Genomic DNA, 27,207 nt, shown 5'->3' with positions numbered 1-27,207 from the left:
TACTGGCAGGAGGTGCATTCCTGCAGTAACCAAGTTTCTTTACTCTAGATGGTTCATACGTGGAAATTTACAAACATGAACTGGAATTATAAAGTGAGTAACGGACTGTATGTGGAGTTTCACTTCATGTTCTTCTCTGTATATTGTTTTCATTGTTTTCATTGTTTTTCATTTCATTAATATCAAAAATATGCCAAAAAGATTCGATGGATTCATATGTTACTCATTTTAACTAATTTAGGAAAGATCAGAGATGTTTTAAAACATTAGTTTTTTCATTAATCTTTTCCATACATTTAAGATATAGTGAATAACTACTCGTCTTGAGTTGCAGACACTCAGTAACAGTTTTGTAGGAAGCAATAAAAGCACATATATCAATAGAACATTGTTTTTCAACAGGAAGTATCACAGTTACAGTACAGTAGGTAAACTCCAGATGTGAAGCCACACTCAAGACAAAAACTTTCCTATCATTTTTAATATTGATTATGATAAATATGTGTATTTCACTACTGTGCATTGACAGTCCGTAAGACAAATAATGAAGCAATGAAATTAGTCAGTAATGAAAACAAAAGTATATTTTGTGAGGGCAGAGGTCAAAATGGAGGGCCGGTGATGACTGTGTATACGACACGGGAGTGTTTATTACTCATTCAGGACCAGGAAGAGATGCTTTTCTGTACTGTAGGAAGTTGAAAAGGTGTGTAACTGGTTTACGTTATTATTATTTGTTACAGCAAGCAAACAGTTAACAACAAGGTCACCTTATGTGTGTGTGACGAACTTTTCCAATGTCTAGGACAGGAAGTGTGAGTATATGTGCTGTATAAATTTGTCCAGGCATTCTTGTCTGTATTTGTAGGAATGCAGGCATTTGCATATGGTGAGTTGCTGAGCTTAGTCGAGCGGAGCACATATGCACGGGTCTGTGTACGAGTGTGTGAGTATGTGTGTGTTTGTGTGCATGTGTGGCTGTATTTAGCCTGTAATCTTGCATCAGTGACTGTGCCTGATCCTTTGCCAGCCTTTTAATTTCTCTCATTTTGGGCGTATCTTACCATGGCAGATTATTCCAATTATATTGTCTTTTTTGTAGAAATATGTGTGAGAGTGTGTGTGTGTGTGTGTGTGTGTGTGTGTGTGTGTGTGTGTGTGTCAGTGAGACAATGACAAAAGACGACTGGGAAAGACTGAGACATCGAGAAAGACTGAGAGCCCAGCGAGGGCTAGAATGACTGTGGAAATTCCCAATGACTACACAAGAACAGCCTATTTGAACAAACAGCCAAACAGCCGCATACTCCTCTCTTTCTCTCTCTCTCTCTCTCTCACTCTCTCTCTCTCTCTCTCTCTCTCTCTGTCTCTCTCTCTCTCTCTGTCTCTCTTATGTAGGGTGACCTCACTCAGGCCACTGCCAGCCTTTTTCCTCCTGATGGAAGTCAAAATAAAGGCTGTGTTTTTTTTTTTTTGTTGCGCTCTCACATCGAACAAGCAGCATCAAGTTTATAATGCATAGCGTGAGAAAGCTACCCTGTCGCATGTTGAAGTAGCCGGAGGGGGTACAGTGGAGAGATCGGGCGACCTGTAGTATGAGACTCAAGTGTGCGTGTGTGTGTGTGTTAGATAGAGAGAAAGCTTTTTTGTCTCTGCATGCATTTAAAATTAAAGAGATGTAGCCCTCGTTATGGCAGGCATTTGGATCCGGGAGTACTGTAAGAGACAAACTAAAACGAGTGACCTTGGATGTTTACCTTCCTTTCTTTCCTTCTTTCCCACTTTCTTTCTTTTTTTTTGTCATTTTTGTCTGTTTGTTTGTTGTGGACCCTTTATTATCGAATAAACTAACCCACAATTTGGAGTCTCGAAATATACCGGTAGTGAGGAAAAAGGTGATGTTTAGAAATGAAATGTTGATATCATGTAATAATACATCTCTTCTTTTCATTCCTGGTTTGTTACAATAGGTGTAATGCACCTTAACGCTGGTCATAAAACCTGCCGTAAAAAGGAACATTTGTGTAAAAAAAAAGTGTAATCATTGTTTTTACACTTTTGTTCAGTTATGTTTACAGTCTCTCTCTCTCTCTCAACCTCCATACGCTTGTATTTTGAGTGTAATACATCTGCCAGAAAAAGAGACAAAACACACACAAAGTTAAAGGTAAATATGACTGATAGCATATTTTTCTATAGATATCACAATGATATCACTATCGTGAATTCCATGAAAGCCCTGAAAAATCTGACTGTCCTACCCATTATTTATTTTTTATTTTTATTTTTTTGTGATAACATATCACTCACTCATATTTAAAAAGATTTAATGTCATTCTCAGACATGCTTACCCAGGATTACCTTGGAAATACATCAATAATTAATCAACTGTCAAAACATAAATATGATATTTTTTTACTTTTTATTAATTATTCAGTATTAAACTAACTATGAGAGGGCCTTGAGAAGAATACAGATTTTTATATGAAAATATATCATGTCCTTTATTTCCATGAAGCTCTCATTTTTAAAATTTTGCTGTCTGGCTTTAAAATGGTGGATAACTAATGTGGGAATTAAGATTTTATGATTTGAGTACACAAACTCGCACTTACAGACAAACACACGCACACACATGCAGGCACACTCTAGTGGATCAGACAGACAGACATGGATGGTGAATGAGAGCATACGTCAGATATTGAGCCAATGTGATAGTCAGTGCAGTGTAGCACACTTCCAGGTATGACGTCATTTTTATTCTCAGCAATTTTTGATTATGAAGATGATAATGACCACCTGTCTTCTGCGTTTCCTTCTTCCTTTCCAGTCTGCGAGTGATACAGAGGACAGAAGGACAGGGGAGAAGAAAAAGTGGACAAAGACAAAATAAAGGAGTGCCTTAGAAGTGAAAAAAAGAGGAGCGCTACCAAAACTGCGGCACTTTGTGGACAGGGAAGAAAAGATGAGACCAGTAAAGAAACACAGAGGGCGTTCTCCCCCTTTAACAAGAGGCAGAGGGGGGAGAAGGAGAGGGGGCGCTCAGCCCCTCCAAGAGAAAGACCCTAAAAGAGTCAAGAGGGAGACACTTGTTAAAACCACACAGCATTCACCCAACACTCCATCTACACGCAAACAGACTATGCCCACAGCCTCCAACTCGAATGAAGAGCCAGTCACAAACAGCAATACCCCCACGAGGGAGGAGCCTACCAAGCTGAGGAAACCTGTGGAGTCAGTGGACAAGGATGGAAAGAAGGCAGAAGAAAAGACAGAAAATGAGAAGATAGTGGGCACGAATGGAAATAGTGCCATGTCCACTGACACTGTAGCATCTCCTACCTCTGCCCAAGCGCCACTCTCCACAGCCACGCCCACTCTAGCCACCAATCACAGCCCCAGCTTAGGCTCAGTCTCTAGTAGGAAAACAGCCACATTTAAGGCTCGCATACCCAAGAAAAAATACACATATGAGCACTTTGCTAACAATGCAAGTGCCCTGACTACCATTCCTACCTCTAGTCCTGCACTCATCCACAACAGTTACTGCAGTATTAACAGCAAAATCAGCGATAGTGAGAATGCGCCCAATAACAATTTTAAGAGTAGTAACAATATTAGTAATAGCATTAATAAAAGCATTAATGTTAGCATCAATAGTTGTACAAACAGTAACACTACAAGTGGTATTAACAATCCGATTAACAGTAGTGCTGGGAGCCATAGTTCTTTTATCAATAGCAGTAATAGTAGAAGTAATAATTTCTCAGGTAATCAGCCATCAGTGCTAAATGTGGATAATAAAGCTACAGAAGCAAACCATTTTGTTTCCACAGAGGATAGGCCCCTCAGGACAGCAGATTCCCAGGAAAAAGATGCCCAAACTGGGGAAAATGAGTCTGAGGGGGCCCCGAACTCAGTGCGCTCCTCTTCCACTGACACAGCCAGTGAGCATTCAGCTGACCTGGACGTGATGGAGGCAACAGGACCAAGCCTTCATCAAAAGAACTCCCACAACCCAGCTCCACTCCATAACTCGCACCATAAAGAGGCCAGTCTTTCAGAGGGTCTAGCTGAAGCTCTGGCCAAAGGCATGAAAAACCAGAGGGTTCTAGCTCGCCAGATAAAGAGGACCATGGAGAGTGGGGTTAAGGAGACTGACTCATGTGCTTTATCACCTGTTTTCCGACCAGGGGTGGTGCGTAGAGTGAATGGAGGTGCTGTTGAAGTCCAGCTCCAAGGAGAGGAAACCCTTATTAAATACCCTTTCCATGGTGGGACCGTGATGGCATCATCATCAGGAGCTGAGAGAACTGTTGAGTTCATTTTGGACGCCCCCCCACCTGGCATGGCACCTGTGGCCGTCGGGACGCAAGTGTGTGTGCCCTTTGCAGGAGAGGAGGGCCGTCCTCTGCTCTACAGAGAGGGGATTATTGCTCAGGTGGACCCCCACCCCGGTGTCTCATTTCCTTACCAGGTGCTCCTGAGTGAAGAGACTCTGGACGATGGCGGGGCGGGGGAAGAAAAAGAGAAAAGGAAAGCTAATGCTCAAGCTGTGTGGGTATCCCGACAAAGTCTGAGACTGCTCACCCCTCCTTGGGAGGTTACACATTTAGATGGTGGAAGGGCCAAGGAGAGAGAGCGGGAGAGGGAGAGAGAAGAGAGGGAGCGGAGGGAGGAGATGGAGGTAGAGAGGGAGGTGTGCCAGTTGAGTATTGGAATGGGGGTGCTGGGAGGAGGGCCAAGGTTGGGACATGGTTTTGCGCATGAAGGGGTCACAGGAGGGCATCCCTATGGAAACGTACATGCACCACCCCATTCTAGTATAGCTGGCAGCACAGTTCACGGCTGTGGAGAGAACTACTCTGACAGAGAGAGACAGAAACAGCCAAACACGCCAGAAGAGGACGTTGAGGTATCTCGTTTTAATATGGGCCTCACTGTTGGTCCCAAGCCACACGCTGTGACCTCTCAGCACAGAAACATCATCTCCAAGTCCAGCAGCTACCCTCCCTCCTCCCCCCACCTCTCTGTGGTGCGAGGGCTGGGACCTCCACACCTCTCCACCCTAGCTAGTCCTCAGCCACCCCCTTCCCCTGCCTCACTGGCGTCCGAACTGAACAACACCACTCCAAACCTACCTCCATCAAAGACCACTCCCACTCAGAACCTTACTCCCACGTCTGGTGGGGGGTCCTCTTCTACCTCCTCTCGCTCCAGGACTCCCCTCTCGTTGGCTCAGCAGAAATATAAGAAGGGCGATGTGGTGTGCACCCCTAACGGTATCCGTAAGAAGTTCAATGGTAAGCAGTGGAGGAGGCTGTGCTCCAGGGAGGGCTGTATGAAGGAGTCACAGCGTCGAGGATATTGCTCCAGACACTTGTCCATGAGGACCAAAGAGATGGAGGCAGCAGGGGGAGAGAGGGGAGGAGGAGGCAGCAGCTCAGGGACAGTCACCCCCTCTGACCTGCGGGGGAGAGCGAGCAGTGAGTTTGAGTGGGACGACACATCGAGAGAAAGCAGTGAGACCAGTAGCAGAGGAGATTCTCGACCCCGTTTGGTCCTCCCCTCCCTCCTCCCCCCTGACCTGTCGTCACGCTTTGACTTTGATGAGTGTGAGGCTGCCACCATGCTTGTGTCATTAGGGAGCTCCCGCTCTGGCACCCCCTCCTTTTCTCCCATCTCGAACCAGTCACCTTTCTCCCCTGCCCCCTCTCCCTCACCTTCTCCGCTGTTTGGCTTCAGGCCGGCCAACTTTTCCCCGATTACTGCTTCCCCGGTCCTGCAACACCGGAGGCACCGGCAACCCAGCGGAACAGGGGGAGGAGGTGCAGGGGGGAGTAAGTCAACTACCCCAGCTGGAGGAGGAGGAGAAAGGGAGAGACACACTTCAGGCATCCAGCCCTCCTTCCACAGCAACCTAATGTTTACAGTCCCCATGAGCCCCAGCAAGAGAAAGCCCGATGCTCCTCCACCACCACCACTTCCCTCCCATCACCACGATTACACACCCAAGACAGAGCTGGAGCAGGGGGACCTGAACAACTCTTTCAGGGTGCTGTCACCCCAAACATCAGCTTCACATTCCCGCACACACACGCCCACCTTCTCTCGACCCAGAGGAGTGACCACCCCATCCTCCTCTAGTAGGCCACCGTCCTCCACTGCTGTCTCCCCTCCTCCTCTGCTGGTGTCTCCAACTCCTCCTTCTCCTCTCACTCCAGATGGAGGGCCTCGTCGTGTGGTCCCTGTACCCCAACAGGCGTTACGGGACTCCCCTGTCATCGTGAGGAATCCCGAAGTCCCACTGGCAAAATTTACAGAGTGTCCCCTGGGAAGAGGAGGAGGAGGAGGAGGAGGAGGTGGAAATGAGGGAGGGACAGAAAACACCTTATCTAAAGACATCAGCCTAACACCCCTTACCCCTCAGCCAATTTCTGGCCTCCAGGTTCCCGTCCCCATTAACGCTGCTGCAGCCACAGTTCCCAATGGCACCGTCCTCTTGCGGAGCCCAGCCCAAACTCTGGTGCTTGTGTCCCCAACACCTTCCTCCCTGCCCACTACTGACACCCCCACTGCCCCCCTGCAGGCCCTGTCAGTTACAGTCAGCACAACAGTCACAGCTCCCGTTCCAAGTAGCTTGGACAGCTCTGTGGAACGAGAGGACAGCAGGGGGACAGGGTTTGGGGGCGAGGTCCAGCAGCCGGTTCCTTGTCACCCTTCTCCCACCGCTCTGCTGCCGCTGATCCTCCCAGCTGAAAGCCTTCACCCCGTCCCACGAAAAGACATCATCATGGGACGTCCTGGCACAGGTGAGAATTACTCCATACGTGTGAGTGTATTTAGTATGTGAGGTCAGTGACTTTGAAGGAATGAGGACAAACTATGAAGAAATTAGCTGCAATTTGTGAATTCAGTTGCACTTAGAAGAAAATTAAATGGCATATTCTGTGCACCTTTAAAAAAAAAAGTCACATAAACATTGTGTTTATGTGACTTTTCTTAGTCTGTGTATGAAAAGAAAGATGTCATGTCGATGAGAAAATTAGATTGAAATTGAACATTAAATTGGGATAATGTGTTAAAAACGGAAACATTTATAGTCTAAATATTTCAAAGAGAAGAATATTTACACAAAATTGTCAGGAAGAGACTTTACACTAATGGTATTCTTTATGCTGTTTTTTGAAATATTTGAACTATAACTCAAGTTGAACTTTCAGTCAAATCAAATCAATTTTATTTATGTAGCCCAAAATCACAATAAGATTGCCTCAGTGGGCTTTTCAATCTGTACAGTGAACAGCATCCTCTGTCTTTAGTTGCTCGATTAGAGTAAGGAAAATCTTCCCATAATATAAAAAACCAGGGGAAAAAAAGGAAGAAACCTCAGGAAGAGCCACAATGGAGGAATCCCTCTCCCAGGACGGCCAGACATGCAATAGTATCATGTGTACAGAACAAGACAACAAAATTACATATAGATATATAGGTATATAGATTTCATTGACAGAATATCTGATACAAGTAGATGATATAAAATAATAGATCCTGATTTCTAAATGGCATTCCAAATTGCAGCTCCTTACATACAAATGAAAAATGAAGGAAATATTCTCCTATATTTTTCTAACCTAACAAGCCAAGGACAAGATTTGCTGCAGCATCCCCAGTAGTGTGCATTAATTCTCTGACTAATTAATATCTTTTAGTTTGTCTTAATAATTTAATGACATGTTATCCACAGATCATATTCACAAACCGAACTGTCATACCTTTTAAAATTCTATCTTTTGTGTTAGCTGCGTGGCTCTGTAGTGTCAACTACTGACACACACACAGTGTCAACTCGGGTTGAGGCTGAGAACGCTCTGTTTACTGTCCTTGAACTAGCAGGTTAACACGCAAACTAGCAGTATGAAGGCAGTGTTTCTTTTACTGAGAAACTCCACAGAGAAATGCAGTGATAGTGCAGCTACGTCTTGAGAAAAGTACCAGAGGAGAAATTTTGTTTATTAATGTGAATTCAGCTGAAGCTACTGCAAGTGGCGTAAAATAATGAGAAGACGAGGCAAATAATGTGTAAATGCAGGGTTTATTTTTGTAGTTTTATATTGTGCACGCACACACACACACACACACACACACACACACACACACACACACACACACACTGATTGAAAGATAGGGAGATGTATTTGGGCCTTAATTTTAAAATGTTCCTGTTAAATAAAATAGTAAATAGAAAGGGCTTTGCAAATCACCATTTGTTACTCACTTGCCATATTATTCTGATTATTAATGCCAGTCAACCATTGATATACTGTGTTGAAATCAGTCATCAAATAAATCAAATTCAGTGAAACAGTTACTCATTTAACAATCACAGTGTCTTGAACAAGAAAGTATCAAACTATTTTTATTTTATTTTACCTAATAACCTGTCTGAGAACAGATAACAACCACAGTGTAATAGAGAGTTAGGTTGACATTAACATGCCATGACCTGTGTGTGTTGATGCCCAGTGAAAGACGCTCTGTTAGCCAACATGCTGTTGTCCCATATGGCTTCCTCTAGTCGCCTGTCCACCATCCTCATGTCTGCTGGTAACACTAAACTAAATGCTAAGGCTGATCACGTGACCCATGTAAGCCCTTGAACAGGCACCTGTGATTCAGCAGGTCAGGGGTAGGCTTGTGGGAATCACTGCTTATCACAAAAACTAGGAACTATATTCACCATTTTCACTGAGTTTTACTAAGTCAGTAAGAATAATCTGTGCTGTCCGTCTCGGCAACTTGGAGAAAGGGAGCTTAGTTTATCTGATGATCATTGGATATGATCACGTATCATATTTAAGAGCCAAACACTGGTATTATAAAAACAAAATTACCATAGCAATAATGAAATTGTTGTATGTTTTGATTTTAAATGCAAATGGCTGGCTGGATGCAAAATGATTTCTATGTATCACTGTGTGTGTGTGTGTGTTAGAGTGTATGGTTGCGAGGCAGAGAAAGTGCAAAAGAGAAAATGTATGCATGGGCATGCATGCTTTGGTGTTTTTGTATTTTCTATAGGGATTAGACTGTACGTTATGCAGGATTAGCTTTGTTGATATTCGAGAGTCCCTCTTATATTCCAAGTCATTATAGACAAAAAACTTCATGTCTGAGTGGTAGCAATCATACCTACACCCTATAGACAAGACACAATGCAACAGAATGGATTGATAAGAGAGAGGAATGGGAAAGTTTAATAAGAAAAAGAAGGAATCTGAAGAAAAAGAAAATAATAAAGCTGTGTCCTGTTTGAATCACTGCTACACAAGAAATTAACATTTAAAGACGAAAGCAAAAGTGGGTATGGAACGTGTGGGCTACATGTATTTAGGCCAGTTATGGACTGTTTCCACCAGCTTGTTTTTGATTTTCGGTTTGAGAGAGAGTTAAAAAAATGGTGGTGGGGGGGGGGATTAGATCAGAAAGAGAACGAGGAATGCCTCAGAGACAGCGTTGATGAATAAAGACGAAGAAGGAGAAAAAGAGGATTTAACAGCAAGTTTCGGACAAATCTTGCAGTCGTTTATTTCTTGAAAAAGTCTGACCAACGTACTTATTTTAAGTGTGTGTGTGTGTGTGTGTGTGTGTGTGTGTGTGTGTGTGTGTGTGTGTGTGACTTCCTGACCCGAGCGACGGTTATCTTCTTACTCACTACAAACTATTTCCGCTGACTCTTGCTGTGTGTGTGTGTTCATGTGTTTGTTTGTTTATTAGTGACTCATGTCAGGATATAGTGAAACAAGGTGTGGGCAGCATTCTTGGCCTGTAACACCGAGGTGGGTTAATTCTAAATGTGTGTGTGTATGTAGGATATATGTTGTAAGTTTCAGTGGATTGTGTGGGTGGTGAAGAATTCGTTTCTCAAGCTCCTGTGTGGGGATATGCGGTAGTATAAAGTGTGTGTGTGCGTGTGTGTGTGTGTGTTAGTATATGAAAGAGCATTGCTCATCATCAGCTGAAAAATAAAAGCCTACTTTCTGATTCTTTTACATACGGACGTATAGTATAAGTCAGTTTAATTCACTTCACCAGGGCCTTTTGCCCTCGGTGTGTAAGTGCTTGTCGCTGTGCGGACTTTGAGAGTGTGACAGAGAAGTGGACAGGAAAGAGAGCGCTGTCATTTTGAGTGTACGGTCTCTCCTCACATCCTTTTTTTTTTCGCAGCTGAGAGGACGGTGAATGAATGAATGAATAGCATCTCTTTGTGTGAGTGCATGCACGCTTGTCCATGCACTTGTGCATTTATTTTGAAGAGCTGTGAGTGAGAAGCACATGTGGGTGCTTTCTGTAGAGTTCGAAAGGGAGCGTGAGCTTTTGCATATGGTCGTAGGAGAGTGTGAAATACGAGGGAAAGTAGGAAACACCACGCGCGTATGTGTGCCATCACACGTGTGGTATGTTGGTGATTTGCAAGTTTGTGTAGGTGTTAGTGTTTGCTTATCAGCTTGTGAAGAATAAAAAAAATAATTTTTTTTCAAGTTTGAGAGGTTAGTCTGGTGTTTTTCGAATGATCTTGAATATTATTTGTGTCAGAATATATTATAATATCCTGAATATTATTTAAAAATATCAACTTGCCTGATTTTTATTCTCTGGAGTCAGTTGTTAAACAAAAACAAAGTGAAACTGGTGCTGTGAACTCTCTTGAGAAATAATGTTGACACTTCTTGATCTTGAAGTATAATTGCATGTTAAATATGTTTGTCTTTGTGTAATGTTTATAAACGTGATTCAGAGTACACACTGAGGATCAGAATCAGTATAAATACAGTTATATTCATGCCAAAAAGTACACACATTTCATGTCGGTAAGAAGTGCGTTCATGTGAGGATGAAAACACAAAAATATGTCCACTGAAACAGGTTATTTAAAATTCTCCTGACGACACATTAAACCTATTCAAGGAGAGAAAAACTGCTAGAATACATGCCTTTACATTAAAACTACAACTGAACAATTACATGAATAAATAAGATGTAAAACTGAACATTATGTATGTTCTTGCAGTCAGGTGGGAGCTTTCATTTCATCAGGGGTGAATGAAATTACTGTGAAAACTGTGGCAGTTAATAAAAGACAATTTAGGTTGATATTTCAGGAAAACAAATATACTTCTAACACCTTAAAGATCATGTAGTAAAGTGCAGATTTAATTTGTAAGAGACTGTGATATGTAAGACGAAAGGAGCAGGTTAAATTAGATCTTGTACAATTCAAAAATAAGTAGTCTCTGAGTTCCCCATCTTTTGTCTGTGTTATGTACACATTTATAATGTTGTGTTTTTAATAATTCACTCTGAAATAAGGCAACAATCCCTCGGCTTAGTTAAGCTCCTCCACTAACACTGTCACACACTTTTAACACAAAGCTGCATATGTTCTCTGTGTGTTACCACCTAAAGACGCACTAATGAGTAATTATTTTAAAATGTCTTTTTAAGTGTCTCTGTAACTTCCTGCAAAATAAAACTGTTAGAGGAGCAGGCACAAGGTGAAGGATGAGACCGTTTTTTTTTTATGGTGTCACGTGTGTGTTGCATGCAGCGTGTGTGTGTGAGGCCGAGTAACCGAGCGTCAATCACTGAGTACCGGATATGATGTGTGAGCGCCAAACGTCTGTTGCCATGGCAACAAAGCAAACATCACACTGATGTAGCCTGTACATAACACAGAATATTCACAAATAGAAATAGCAGCCCCTGTGTGTGTGTGGGTGTGTGTGTGTATGTGTGTGGGTGTGTGTGTGTGTGTGTGTGTGTGTGTGTGCGTGTGTGTGTGTGTGTACGCATGTGTGTCACTTTGCTTGTGTCACTTTCCACTGAGAGAGGAGAAACTTCAACGTGCTCACATGTGTTTACACACTAACACATTAGCAGTGGCTCCTTCTTATTCCGCCTTGTGTGTTTTACTCGACATTGAACTGAAAACAGAAACGATCCTGGATAATCGGAGGGTTTCCTCTAAATTATTTAAGCACTGACTGAAGTGTTCCCGGTCTAATATCCCTTTACACACTCACATTTACAACAGCCATTTCATCACCTACTACTGTTTGTTGTCTTTTTGAAAATTACAAATCTCATTATAAGCATTTATTTAAAAAAATATCATTTACAATTTTTGAATTAACTGAAAGTGAGAGTGTGGCATTCTTGAGCGGCAGCTTTCATCAATCCATCTCTGAAAGTCAGTAAGGAAAGTGTGCAGGCTGTCCTTTTTATGACTTTGTTGCTTTAAAGGTCTTAAATGAGTGTTGTGTGTTCGTTCTGTCGCATCGAAATCCCGGATTCAACAGAAACGCCAGCATTCTCTGTATGACGACGCAGTGTAACTCCTCGGCATCTCACATACTGTGCTGCATGATTATATCTGTTAGCATAATTGTTATTAACATCATTGTCTCTTGAACAGAAAATCTTTCATTGTACTTCTAGCGGCTTTAACGAATGTGTTGAGAACTCATATCATGTCACACAGTTATAAATGCTTGAAGTAAAATTACAATACTGCCTTTGCATGTTTGTTAAGTGTGCATATTCTCTATCTGTCTGTCTGTGTTGCTTACACACACACACATGCACACACACTTTGTGCAACACTGAGTAAACATGTCACGCTCCCTTAAGTACACGTGAATTCACTTTTTTCGCACTGTTATTTTGCACTTGAATACGTCTTTTTCTCTTAGTGCCCGCTTTCCTCTGTCTCATTTTTTTATTTTCTTTCTAAAAAATTATGACACATTTGTGTTAACCCTTCGCTCCATCGCATTGCAGTGGCTTCGCTTCCCCTCCTCTCCACTTCGCTCTCTTCATCCTGGTCTACCCGGATACGGATACCCGGGAATAACATCCCCACTCCCTCCCGCCCCTGCTTTACGTAACGCTTAAAGCCCTGCATATCCTCCCTGGCCATGGCAACAACCACATCTGGATCACACAGCCATCTAGACTGGCACCAAAGCACATGTGAAGCCCTCAAGACTAACCACAAAAGTCATGTGCAATGATAATCATGTTTCCTATTGGGTGAAGCAGCCTTTGGGGAGATTCTCAAAATGCACTGGTGCAGTGGGACTCTTAAGGCTGAGGTGGCTCCAAGACTTTGACTGCATGCACGTAAAGTTAGACCGATATTCAGATTCATTACGGCTTCTTCAGGATCCCAGTCGAGCTCACATTCATTACTCTCAGGAGATCACACTCGTAATGTGTTCCTCACATCCCAGAGTTTGGAATGAGAAGAGTTTTTATCTTGCTCAGGAATTTCTTTTCTCTCCTTCATCCCACTCTCCTCCTCTTCTTTGCTTGCATCTGTAACTCCACAGTCTTTGCTCTGGTTTTCTGCTGCTGCCCACCATTTATCTGCAGGCTAGTAGTGCCCCCAGATGGCCAGACACACACATTACAAGTTCCTTCACACAGGGGATGGAGGGATAGGTCTTCAAACACTGGTCTGAAGTTTGTGTTACGTGTTCTTTCTCCGAGGCTAATTATTCTTTGTTTGAAAGAGAGAGTGAGTGCATCTGCATATGTGGCCACAGAGTGTAAAGGGTGTTTTGTGGGCGATGAGATCTGTTCAGTTCCCAGCAATTTTATTCTTCCCAATACTCTGTGTTATGTCTTCCCTTTGCAATAAACAAAATAGGGAGTAGCAGTTTTAATTAACTTTGAAACTAAGAAGAAGCTGTGATCGAATCCAGTCTCTTCAAAATTCTCCTGCAAAGCCATCCATCCACATGTCCATAAACCATGTAAAAAAAAAATGATTGGTTAACTTTATTTTGATGCAAAAGATGTTGATGGTCAGTGGCAGACTTGTGACCGCGGGCGACATGGGGACCTGTGCCCAACATAGCTGTTGCCATGGTAACTGCAAAGGACTGGTGGATCGAGTTATAATTGGACGGAGCAAATGGTGGGTTGTGGGAGGGAGAGACACGGAGCACAGGGGTGGAAGATGAATTAAGGGATGAGAGAGATGGGATGGGAGAGTGAGCGAAGGCGGTGCTCCTCCTCAGCGTAGGTAAAAGAGGAGGAGGAAAAGTTTTTCTCATGCGAGGTCACGTGCCGTTTGACAGATGTAATTGGGGGGTAGAGACATGCATGCATACGCACAGTAAAAGCATGATGTCTGTGCAAGGAGACAGCCAATGAAAGCTGCCGAACACCTACACAGATATTGCACTGCCAGCACGGCAGCAGGGAGAGATAGTTAAGCTCAGCTGAAGGGGAATTTCTCTTCTTCTGTTTTTTTCACACCTCTGTCTCTTACTTGTGCAGCTCTTCACTCCTTATCTCTGTTATATATGACTAAGCTCTAAAATTCTGTTGTTTCCCAGCAGCAACTCATGACTACCTCCCTCCAACAGATTTTCTTATCTTGACTCGACATCTATTGGGGCTTGCATAGTTGTTGTTTGACACTTGAAATTGTCTCAGAAGCGACAAAAACACTTTATATTTGAAGTAATTTGTGGGTAATCAATGCAGAATTTAGCCGTACACAAACCAGGCCAAAGGAAAAACTCATTACTCTGCTCTGAATAATTGGTCTGATGTAGTTCATTACTAAGAGCTTGTAATGTTTACCCAGGGTTGTAACCACTGAGCAGCCACAGTAATCCCTCATCTCCACCCTGCCCTCTTTTCACCCTCTTTTCCTTTCACTCACACAGCCAAGCTGTCCAACTCCCTGCGCTGAGCACACTGTGTTTTCTGGATTGACTTGTTGAGAGCTCAGTGCGGTTGATAAGCCTTAATCTCCTACTCTTTCTCTGTCTATCTCTCTCTCTCTCTCTGTCTTCTTCTAATGCCTATTAGTTGAACACTTACTGGAAACGCCCAGGCTTAAAAGAAGTTCAGGCAGTCACCCCATGTTTTTAGATGACGCAAGATGCTTTACTGATGCCAACAGACTGAAAAGATAAAGGCACATGAGGGTTATGATGGAGCTTCGGCACACTGCGGAAATGCTTCTTATTGTTTGACATGTTTGAATATTATTTATCCTTTTCCAGATCCAAATTTAGATTTTTCATTGTTTTTTCAAGTATTAGAGAAGTGTAACTCAGGGCTGAGAGGGTTAACTTTTTTACTACTGAGGACAGTGGCTCTCTCAACCTTATTGGTCAATTCCTAAGCTCCTGATGAGCTGACTGGCTGGTAGTGATAATTAAGTCCCGCCCAGTATTGTATTAGCCTTATGGATAGATGAGCCAAGCCGAGCATGACTTCTTGACTCATACAGTGTGACGGGAAACCACGTCATGCTTCTTCTTTTCCATCTAGCTGTGTTATACCTAAATAACATAGGCATCTTTAAATCGTTTGCCTTTGTCTCCCCCATCTCTGGCCCCCCATGCTCTCCCCTCCCTCCCTTTAAGAGAAGTTCTGTTTTCACAAGTTGTTTTCTCTCCACCCACCTACCCTCCTCCTCCTCCTCCTCCTCCTCCTCCATCCCTCCCTCCCTGCCTCTCCTGCTGAAAATGACTCTCTAGTCTATTTTTACCCTCTGGTCCTCTCCACTGTTAGCCTGTTCCACCCATTTTCCCTCTCTTTCTAACCACCCCTACTCTCCTGTTTTCAATTCTTCCCTCTCTCTTTTCTCCCTGTGAGTGTTGCATCAGAACATTTACATTTCTGTCTGGAGGAGGCACATTTGCACGACTGAAAGACGGAAAAATGTTTGGGGATTTGGAAAGGGCTTTTAATGGTGGAAAATTACATCACTCGCTCTCTCTACTGTTAGCTGCTTTCATAAAAGCAAAGGTGTAGCATTTTCAGAGAAATGGTTTATAATCCTTCTCAAGTGAATAAGTGAAAATTTCTGATTTATTAATACAAAGAATGACCCTGCATATTGGCTTGAATGGGTGCGTATGTGTTGTGTCATCTTGACCCCAGAGCCCTCCCTCATCAACACCCATCCACTGTGCAGATTGCATAAAAAGACAGAAAGCAGTGTGGAAAGTAAACAGTAGATAGCTCAACAGCGCCTTCCTGCATCAGATGGTCTTTATGGGTATTAAAGCTTTAGCTGAGCATTTGTAAGAAGGAGGGATCTTGTCGGACTTCTGTTAAGCCATTGGTTGGCCTACATCTGAGTGTCGGCTTTTGATTCGCGGAGTCACGCATCAATCAAGGTTTACTACGACTCCTGTACCAATGACATGAGCCTGGGGTGGGCTTACTGACAGAAACACAAAAATACACATTTTTGACACAATACTTTAACACTAGCTAGTGTTTTAATAGAGATACAAAAGAGCTTAATGAGTTTTGTTTATTTATTGTTGTTTTTGTATTAAAGAAAAGTTCAGTTTCTGTGGTAACAACAGCCGTTGCCCGTAAAGCCGGCTGAAATTTGCATATGACTGGCATTCCAGTGCACACGCTGACCAATCAGGGTCCGCGGCGGGCAGATGACAGGTGGCTGCCTCGGCCAATAGTAGAGTGGAATTCGCCGAAGGGGGCGGGACAAGGCTGGGCGAGGTTGACAGGACGAGGAGGGGAGGGGGACGAGTACAGGGGGGGCAAGCAGCCTAGTTTACAACAAGAGGAAGAGGGAGGGAAAGAGAAAGAAAGGGCCAAGGCTTGCGAGAGACACAACGAGACAAAATTACGAGAGTAAACTCGGGCTGGGAGGTGTGGAGATGCGATACGAGGACTTTTCTGGACCAAAACAACACTCGTAACGCCAAGTATTAACCGAACTGGACGGTGTGCGCGCCGATGTCGTCCGCACGAAGTGGCTAGCTAACCTGCTGCAGACGGACGGACCTCACCAACGGCTTCAATCTAACGTACTGTATCGCTTCTTGTAAAGCCCCCCCGTCGGGTGCGGGTCCACGACTAGGGCATCTTTAACCAGCCACTCGGTTGCTGCCTTGAGGAGGCGAAAGAAAAATAAAACTGCGATTGATCCCCCCTTTCTGCTCGCTGACTGGAGCCAGGAGTCTTCACCGCGGTGGCTTTTATCGCTGTGTTGTAGACTCATCAGTTGCTAGCTAACGTCAGGTCTGTGGCCAGATTGGCCAGGTAGGATAGGAACTGGTACAATTAGACACTGGGCAGAGATCAGCTAACCAAGTTTGTAGTAGAGATAGTGTTTTGAAGCTCTTTGATATTCAAACCTGATGGGTAGCGAGCTTGTAAGCACTGGGTGATGGATGAATGCACCAGATTTACAGTCAACGACATCTGCTTATGCGTTGTAAACACGGATAAACTCGTGTTGGTCGCTGCCCTTTAATAGGTGATTTTTTTGGATCTTGGTAGGTGTTATATGTCAGGTTAAGACAGGTGCATAGTGGAGATCTGGGAGCAGGTAACGGGAAAAACAAGTTAGTATTTGATGAAATGCACTTGTCAAACAGTCATCGCTGGATTATTTTGGCAAGCCAATACGTGTGAATACGCCTTTGTAGTTGAGACATGCGAACAATCGCGTTTCTTTTGCCTCTGTCTGTGCGGCGGGTGCACGACCAGGGGCGTTCCCGAGAGGTTGGTCCAATTTGGAGTGGTGCACTTGAAGCTCCGGTTGTTGCAAGAGGCAGCTAAATCAGCTGTGGTTTATTATTTGAATCGGAGAGTATTATAGTTTAAGTAAGCAGCGTATTCTTGGACAGAAAGAGGATTGTCACGGCGCTCTTCCAAGCGCCAAGTAGACGAATCACCTTAGCTTTGATCGCCCCAATTTGCTTGTTGCAGTGCTGTTTAGCCTGATCGATACGGTGCCCTCTTACAGCAGACCTTTAGCTGTGTTACTCCGGAGCTTTATGTGCTTCTTGACACCCGCCGAGCCCACCTGTCTACAGCTGTATTGTAGCGCACAGCGAGGTTAGACATGGCCCAGGAAGACTGCGCATATCTCGGGCGGATGTTCTAATCGAGGCCGTGGATGTGCTCGAGGCCTTGTTAACCCCTTCGTGGCCAAGCTGCTGTAGTAATGTAAACAAACAGGGAGAGAGGGCATCGGGGGTAATTAGACCAAAGGGAGGAGGATCGCTGCCTTCGATCATAATCACCGTATCAGTGGGTCGTCTGTACACTGATGCATTCTCACAGATTTCTTAAAGTTTTGTGATTTATTGTAATCGTTTATAGTACATTCTGTCCACTTATGTTTGACTCTTCCGTGTGCGTTATTAGATTGCGGCATTCTGCGATACGGAGAGATGGACTCTACTTGACAGACACATTTCATTTTTACTCGCATTGGAACTGAAAAAAAAAAGCATACCTCTTTATGACACATCTTTAAAATCCTCACGATGCAGTAATTATTGTGAATGATGACTGCAACCTGTAGGGATGAAACGGATACAGACACCATTGAGCACTTGTCGTCATCTGTGAGCTTCCCAGCAACATCACCTCGAGATTTTTTTGGATTAAAGATGTTTACTTACCCGGATTTTTGTGTGTTGTAGAAGACGAGAGATTTTTTTAAAAGGACATATTATTCTTTTTGGGAGACTCACAGCAAGGATTGAATTCAACCATGTTCTCATCAGAGAATCCTCAGTATCTTCGCCAAGGATTAAGCATGTTTGGTTAGTCCATGTCACTTACTTACTGTTTATATGAGAGTACAGGATCCTTATTTGCCTTCATCTTTGTTTGATTGTAGCGAAATGTAATCCTAAAATGTTGAATCAATAACAGACAGAACCTGTTTTTTAAAGCTCATATTTTTTAAAAGGACATATTTTGGTACTTGAAAGTTTTTTTTCGAGAAGAGTTATTATTAAGAGATTGTTTTTAATAATATAAATACAGATAAGATGAGTTATCCAGTCCCTTTTTGAATTTATGATGGTTCAGAGTGTACCAGCTTCTGTCCTCCATCCAACCTGTTATTGAGAACAAACAGTCCTTTTGTACATCTGCTGTTGTCGGGGTGATTTAACCAGTTAAGTGGCTGGAGGTGTGCTTCTGTGGCAGCACCGATATTCTCTGTAGTTCTCAAAGTACTGATGGTGTTGTATTCATTGCATTTATCTAGTTCCCAGATGTTAGTGTAGCGCTGTGCATCCAGTGGAACTACACTCGGAAGCAGTGGGCTCTCATTTATCACTGATTTTAGTTTGTTTATTTGTGGTTCTATCACTCCTAAATAATAAAAAAAGATGTATGGTAACATCACAAACTAATTATAAAAATGCTTAAAGTTGGTGACTGGAGTAGGAATGCATTGCTGGTGGGAGTGTTGCACCGAGAGCCCTGATCTGTTCCCCAAATAAGGAAATAGCATCTTGATATCTGAGCAGGGAAGCATATAATCAAGTTATGGACATCAGATGGTGTCATCTGTTGGTAGTAAACAATGCTCTTTTCCTCTGCAGTGTGGACCAATGTAGAGCCCCGGTCAGTTCCAGTCTTCCCCTGGCATTCATTGGTCCCTTTTCTGGCACCGACTCAATCAGATGCTTCTTCTCAGCCAGGAGAGGGCCCGCACCCAGTCAGCCACCCCCAAGCAGCCAGTCTGAAGACAGGTAATGAACACACGTATCCATCCCATTTTTAAAACCGCAATAAAATACATATATTGTTTGCTTTGTGTTGAGCAAGTTTCTCTTCTCTTGTTCTTCCTCAGAGTGTCAGGGGGTGGCAGCGCTGTCACAGGAGCCTGCAGAGGCACCTCCCATTGTAGAGAGAGGTACCCTGTCCCAGCCTCCCCCTTCCTCTGATGAGCCGCCTCCAGAGAAGGAGAAAGGAGAAGAGAGGGAGAGGCCTGACAGCGAGACAGAGAGTGACGTGGATGACCCGTAAGTCCGGGTTTCTTTTTAATATAGTCAAGTTACATGAACACATGCAAGATACACGCCACACATATACCTTTATCAGTGTCTTAATATAAAAGTGGTTATGTATTTGTCCAAGTCAGCCTTCACAGTAATTTTCTGTGTGGTACTGTGTGTACCCACACATACAGTAAAGGAGTGTGATATTTTCTGTATCCTCGCGCTAATTTGGGCAGAAGAGCTCCATGCCAGAACAAAGCAGATGGGAACAAAAGCATTCCATCTCTGGGCTCTATCACTATATGAAAGGCAGTGGCCAGGCTGTCAGCCATTGAAATGGGTGAGCTGAAACTGCTGATGTATCTCATGGGAGATGAACTACTTGTGCTCCGTGTCTACATGTGATAGATTTGAAGCTCTAAGATAAATAACACCAGATATGGAGACTCTTTTTTAATTTAAGAGGGAAAGAGAAATCAGTGCTCAAGTGTCAGGTTGTATGTGCATATTGTCCCCAAGAGAAATCTAATAAAGATTACAAACAGAGGGCTGTTTTTTGTCTCCTTTCAGCTTCCTCCCAGGAGTTGTACCGGAGCAGCCCCTCTCTACATCACCAGTAAAGAGGCGCACTCAGTCCCTCAGTGCGCTGCCCAAAGATGGAGATAAGAACAGTCCTGGAAAGGTAGTCTTTCATTGCTCCTACCTGGCCATCAAAATTCTCAATGCTCCTTTTATAAAAACTTGTCATGTAATATCTCTTAATCTTTCTTCTACACTCTTTCAGAGGGAGAAGGATCACATCCGGCGACCAATGAATGCATTTATGATTTTCAGTAAGCGCCATCGAGCATTGGTGCATCAGCGGCACCCAAACCAGGACAACAGGACAGTCAGCAAGATCCTTGGGGAGTGGTGGTATGCTCTGGGCCCCAAGGAGAAACAAAAGTACCATGATTTGGCCTTCCAGGTACACTGATGCATTTTCAACAACGACAAAAAGACTGTGACATACAACTTAATTTTTCTGTTGTGCATATACTGTATTTTTGTTTCTTTTTCACTTACTCCTTGTCCCTCCTCCTGTTCCCAGGTAAAAGAGGCCCATTTTAAGGCCCACCCAGACTGGAAATGGTGCAACAAAGACAGGAAGAAGTCTAGCTCTGAAGGCCGTGGGGTGCCTGGGGGCAAAGACATCAGAGAGAGGAGCATGTCTGAGTCCACAGGTTGGTTTCACTCTGCTCTCATGATATATCACATACAGGCTTATTTTTGTAACATCTGTCCTTTTTACAACATTTATCCTTTCCAGTCTTTTAACTGTCCTCTTTTTGCCCCCTGATAGAGCCCCATTCTGTGGAGCTGAAGGGGGTTGGTCCAGGTTTGGTGGGCGTGTCTGAAAGGAGTGCAGGAGAAGGTCACGTCGGCCAGCTTACCCGTCCTCGAGCCTTCTCTCAAAGTGCCATGCACAGCCTGGAGCGGGTCGACAGGGGTAATACACAGGCCCTGGCAGAACTGGCACAGGTAGGAATGAAACAAAGCTTATAGACCTGTAGAGCTGATTGTGTAATATGCATTTTGCATTTTGTTAACATAAATTGAAGACCATTATCACAGTTTGAGACATGAACAGTGTTCTACTGCTGTTTTTGTAAACATGACTTGATTAAAAAACAAAACTTCTTTGTTTTCCAATGGAGCTACTGCAACTTAAATAGTTTCTTTTCTGGCATATCTGCTCCTCACAAACAATGAAAAATTAAAAATGTTTTTGATTCTGGCAGTTGTAACAGTGGCATTTTTCTTTGATTTAAAGGGCATCTCTCACATTCAACCTTTTAAAAAACAGGAGCCACATTAACACACCTCGCTAGAGAAAGCTTTTCTAATTTGTTTCAAATGCATCTTCGCTATAAAGTCTCTTACTTTATTTTTCCAGATGTGTGGGGATGGTGGCAGTCAGTTTTCGAGTCATGCCCCACCCCTGTCACAGTCCCAACGGGGGGTCAGCGAGGACATGACCAGTGACGAGGAGCGCATGGTCATCTGTGAGGAAGAGGGAGACGATGATGTCATCGGTGAGAAATCAGACCTACTTTACTGATGAAACTAAATTTTGGATTACTGACCCTCTGTGTAAATTTCCAGGAACTGCATGCAGAAATCTTATCAAATGATACAATAAGATTATCAATCGTAAGTAATATATTATGCCAGCAGTGATGTTTTGTGTCACTCTGTCACAGAACAGTCCTGAGGTTTTTTGTACATCATGTGGTTTTATTCTCCACTCTTAACATGGTTAAATTGTGTCCAGTTTTTGACCACTTCCATCTTTTGATTTTAAAGATCTGCTGTCATTTAGAGCTGATTCAGACACACAGTACAGCCTGATTTTATTGGATTATAAATAGCAAGGAATGTCAAGTGTAGCTGTAGTGTATTTTTTCTTTTTCCACAGAGGACCCTTATCCTAGCAGTTCCATAGACCTCAAGTGTAAGGAGCGGGTGACTGACAGTGATAGTGAGAATGGTTCTGGAGACGAAAGTGAACGAAAGGTAACCGGCTTGAACGATTGTTTTCCTTCTGTTATTTTCCATCAATTACATCCATGGTTTCTCAAAACGTATGTACTCTGTCTTCTGTTTCAGAGAGTTTTTGCTCCAGTAATTTGCTCCTCTGCTTTATCATCTTCCTCACAACATACGCCTCATGGCAGGAGCGTCTCGTTGTCCTCTTACCCTTCCAGTAAGCGCTATGATGAGGGGAGATCAGGTGGAGGAGGATTTTCAGATCACAGGAGGAAGGAAAGAGGAGAAGGAGAGGGTAAGGACACATTTGGTGGAGAGGGAGGAGGAGGAGTGCAAGCCACTTCTCTCTCCCTTTCTTCTGGCCAGTCAGTCATCTCCACCTCTCCAGCTGGAGGGCCTCCATCCTCATCAGTAGGTTCACTGGGTGTGAACCCACTCCTGGGCATTGGTGCTGTTAGGGTGGCCTCTACGGTGGTGACCAATGTAATGCGTCCTGTTATCAGCACACCGCTCCCCATCGCCAGCAAACCCAGAGATGGAGGCACATCATCCAGCCCACATCCACCTGAGAGGAAGTCCCTGACTCCCCAGCAGCAGCAGCCACAACTTCTAATTGGTTCAGGACCAGGAGGCGGGGCCGCAGCCACAGGGGGTGGGTACTATTCCTCATCATCACCTAACCCTGTAGGTGCAGGCGTGGGCCCAGGTGGTGTAGTGACAAATTTGGTGTTAGGAGGGGCTTTGTCTGCTCAACCCGCTGTACAGCTCATCACCCCCTCCCCCCAGCCTCAGCCCCCCCAGCAGCAGGTGCATCCCTCCACTGCTGTTTCAGCACCGCATAGCCACACCAACGGGCCCCTGCCTCTTCCTCTGCTTCAGCCCCAGTTCTTCCCAGCCTCTTCCCTAGCGCCCCCTGGGGGTAAGGCCATCACACAAGTTCAGTACATCCTGCCCACCCTACCTGCCAACACCCACCCCAAGAGTCCACCTCAGCAGCTCAGCCAGCCAACCAGTTTCTTCAACCTGCCCACAGCTCCACCCACACACGTGTCCCTGGCCAATGGGAAGCAGCAGGGTACAGGTTCCCTGACGGGATATACGTCCAGCTCAGCAGTGGGTGTTGTCAGCCCAGGAGCTAGAGGTGAGAGTTTGAGAGCAGGAGACATGACAGTGAGGCTGAATCCATGACTGTGCCATAGATACATATAGCAGTTATTCTGTGGCGACACGTAATAAAATGCCTGTTCTCCCTCTTCCTGTCTTTGCCTCAGTGCAAACACAGTCTCCAGTCCTCCAGAGTAAAATGCTTGTTCCCATGGCAACAGTACGGACTGCGCCAGCCCCTGCCCAGCAGTTTCCCATCGTGGCTCCACCTCTTCCTGTCCAGAACGGAGCTCAGACCGGAAGCAAGGTCAGTGAGCACTTCACTGGCGACATTCACATGAGAATTTAATATTTTGTTAGTAAAAACAAATCATTCGCACACCACTTGCGCTGCTCACTCATTATTGTATTTGCCTTTCTCCAGATCATCCAGATAGCTCCCATGCCAGTGGTCCAGTCCCAGCTGCCTCAGGGTGGAGCAGTCCACCCTGCCAGCCCCTTCCCTGTAACAGTTGGCACAGCAGCTGTGGTGGCTCCAGGATCAGCTCCCTCCCAGGCTGTTCTGCTGCCACCCGCACCTACCAGGTAGGGAATAACAAACAAACTGCAATGAAAGAATGAATTTGGACTCACCCATTTGTGCTTTTTGTTTTGCTCTGGGGCATCCACTGCTTACTTAATAACATCTGGCAGGCTATGTACACAGACCACAACATGAATGCTATGTGAAATAGCAGTTCCAAGTAACTGTGAGCGCACAGTTTGTGCTGAAGTGGCAGTTATCCTAAATTGACTGTGAAATGTGTTTCTGTAATTGCCTGCTGAGACTAAACCCACCCACCTGCCAGTGAAAGAGGATTAAAAACAGGCACTTCATCCTTAAATGTTTTTTCAATTCAGCATGTTTCTATCATGTTAACGAAAGTATTTTTTTCCCCCATAAAAGTCACTTTGGTATTCTATCTAATTAGGGAAATAGCAGTAACATTTCAGACCTCTCTTTCTGAGAGATAAGTACATTCTCATTAATGCATTCAGAAGACATAATGTAATGATCTAAATGCGTGACTTGTGCTACCCTCTTAAAATAGCTGTGTAATAAATTTCAAATCTAATCCCAATTATCATTTCTAATGCGCAAGAAAATCTGTTTAATATACCCTTTTACAAACAAAATACTGTACATGAGCCCATTTTAAGGTAGGAAGAGATGTTCTCACCACTGATGTCTGGATGAAGGCTCATCTCCCTTGATGACATCATTTTTCCATCTCACTGTTGTCCAGCAGTGCTGTGGGGTGAGGGAAAGTTCCCATAATGTTTAGGCATTTCAGTCATGTTTCAGTCGAACTTTCTGTAATGGAGATCTCCACTTTGTTTCCCATAGAATGACCATGTAACTTTGGCGCGTGGGGTGAGGAGGAGTTGCTTATATCAGACCAGAGCCATTCCAAAGCGTCTGTATTTGACGACCTGAGAATGAGGCTAAAAACTCAGCAGTTTATTTTCAGAACCGTTTTTAAAGTTTGCCTACATAGTGTTGCCAGCCTTAGTGCACACACACTGGCTTGCCTTGCCTTTCCATTTCTCTCTCTGTAGGTGTCGGCTGTGTTTACTTTCCTCGCCTGCAGTATGGTTTTATGAAGTCGGCCAAAAAAATACCTCATGTTTTAGATTTTTTTTTTTTTTTCACCCGTGATTCTGTTTTCACAACAGAAGTGAGACACATGTGGAGGAGGCTTAATGTTAATGGATCACCCTATCTAAACTATCAAACCAATGTGTTGCAGGAGGACATCTCACAAACCAGCAACACTTACAAACTTTTTTGAAACGATGTCATAAGTAGACCTTCATTAATTGAGAGATGATGCATCACAATCACTATATTTACAGAAGGGATGTAATACCAGAGAACACATCTCTCTCTCTCTCCCTGTCTCTGTGTTTCTATGCAGAGCATGTGTGATTGAATGAGGGGAAATTGTCCCCTAGTTCATGGATCGTGAATGGCATCGTTCTTTTGGACAGATACAGATTAAAAGTTTTTTTTAAAAAAAGCTAAATTGGTTAACAAGTTCATTTAACTTGGGCCTGCCAAAGTAAAGCCTGTGTGTGGGAAACACGGCGAGTGCCTAAAAGCTATTTCTTGAACCAATAGATGAACCCAACCATGCTACAGATCAGATTTCAGTAAACAAATTGTGCCAGTAAATCTTGACTCAGCTCCGACAAACAGGCACCCGTTTATGAACATATGCAAGCATCAGTTATTCTGCTCTGGATTACTGTTGATCTCAGCAGTGGTTCCATTATCATCAGTTTATTATTATTATAGTTGAGGTCACAGAAGCCTGTATGATAAAATCCAACTGATGACTTCCTTTGTTCAATTATAACAGGGAGTTACTGTGTGCACACACACTTGCATTGAAATGGCAGCTGATGTTTGTTTTTTCCTTTTTTTTCACCTTTCTATCTTACCTGCTTAAAAAAAAAAAAAAAATAGATAAGCTGTGTACATGTCCGGTGTTCATGCTCCAGGATGAATAATTACAAAAACGACCGTTGAATAGATGGAACAGCTGGAACAGTAGAGCCGCAACAATTAACCAAGTAGTTGTCGACTGCTACATTTATCGCCAACTATTTTGATCATCGAATAATCGATTGACTAATTCAAGGGACAAAAAGTCTAAATTCTCTGATTCCAGCTTCTTAAATGTTCTGGTTTCTTACTCTATGACAGAAAACCATATTTCTTTGGGTTGTGGACAAAAAACATTTGGCTTTGGAAACACTGATCAACATTTTTTACCATTTCTGACATGTTTTGACCAATTAACTAATCAATTATTCGAGACAATCGACAGTGGAAAAAAAGTTAGTTGCAGCCCGAGACAGCAGCCACTCATGGGACTTGCAGTGACTCCGAATCTCCCTTAAACTAGTAAACATCATTTCACCCAAGATAATCCCCCTACAACCATCTTGGACTTAAATTGGCATGCACAGAAATTGTGTTCTTGTCCAAAATTAGAGCGCAATCAGAAGTCTCACATGACAATTTTCACCCTTCAGACAAATGATAAAAGGTTTATTCAACCATTTCAGATTGCATGAAATGCCTTTATAAATGGATAAAAGGAAAATAAATAAATAAGGCAGTTTTATTCTGAATAGACTTCTGTTATAGTTATTTGTGGGTAAAAAGCTCCATTTGAATAATATCACCTAATTAAGCTTTTTCTGATTACTGTCTAATAGGTGTTGTTATAAAAAGCTGTATTTTCCTCATAGTTTATGGATTGAAGTAACTCCAGTAACATTCTGGTACTTAAGCTGGGATAAATGATCCCGTGAATTAGGAAGCTGTATAGTGTCGTATGGCACTGATGACCGTATTTCTCAAAGCACAGCGAGCAGACAATACGAGAAACAAAAACTCCAGCAGGGGTGCAGCTGTAGCAGTGCAGCTCTATTCTGGATGTGTTAGTCATGCTGCTGGTGGCCCAAGTTGCCTCTGCCTGCCACCCCCACACTACCTCTCAGCTCCTAGCACACACACACACACACACACACACACACACACACACACACAGAGCACTAGTCATCCGGTGCTGCTCGCTGTGATGTACACTCACCCACTGACCCTCACTGCAGCACTTCTTTTTCTGTCTTCCTCTTTCCTCCTAATCATGTCTTTGTTCCCTTCGTTCCTGTTCTGGCTCGTTACTGTAACTCAACACCTTCTAGCACCGC

The 27,207-nt window shown here is 43.7% G+C and overlaps 1 protein-coding gene across 1 annotated transcript in view; it reads left to right on the top strand.

The window, feature by feature from the left end:
* cicb (capicua transcriptional repressor b) overlaps positions 1–27,207 on the top strand; it is a 34,321-nt gene that overhangs the window by 3,963 nt on the left and 3,151 nt on the right. Inside the window, exons 2-13 of the mRNA XM_084357618.1 lie at positions 2,832–6,813; positions 19,414–19,563; positions 19,665–19,836; positions 20,383–20,494; positions 20,597–20,779; positions 20,903–21,035; positions 21,155–21,333; positions 21,749–21,887; positions 22,271–22,368; positions 22,462–23,482; positions 23,613–23,752; positions 23,870–24,030. Of these exons, the coding sequence (XP_084213744.1) occupies positions 2,967–6,813; positions 19,414–19,563; positions 19,665–19,836; positions 20,383–20,494; positions 20,597–20,779; positions 20,903–21,035; positions 21,155–21,333; positions 21,749–21,887; positions 22,271–22,368; positions 22,462–23,482; positions 23,613–23,752; positions 23,870–24,030 (6,335 nt within the window). The 5' untranslated portion in view covers positions 2,832–2,966. The remainder of the gene's footprint in view (positions 1–2,831; positions 6,814–19,413; positions 19,564–19,664; positions 19,837–20,382; positions 20,495–20,596; positions 20,780–20,902; positions 21,036–21,154; positions 21,334–21,748; positions 21,888–22,270; positions 22,369–22,461; positions 23,483–23,612; positions 23,753–23,869; positions 24,031–27,207) is intronic.

Source organism: Pagrus pagrus, assembly GCF_965226575.1.
Source record: "Pagrus pagrus genome assembly, chromosome: 7".
Classification (NCBI taxonomy): Eukaryota; Metazoa; Chordata; class Actinopteri; order Spariformes; family Sparidae; genus Pagrus; species Pagrus pagrus.
Note: the sequence above shows the minus strand (reverse complement) of the source record. Positions and strands in the feature narration are given on the sequence as shown.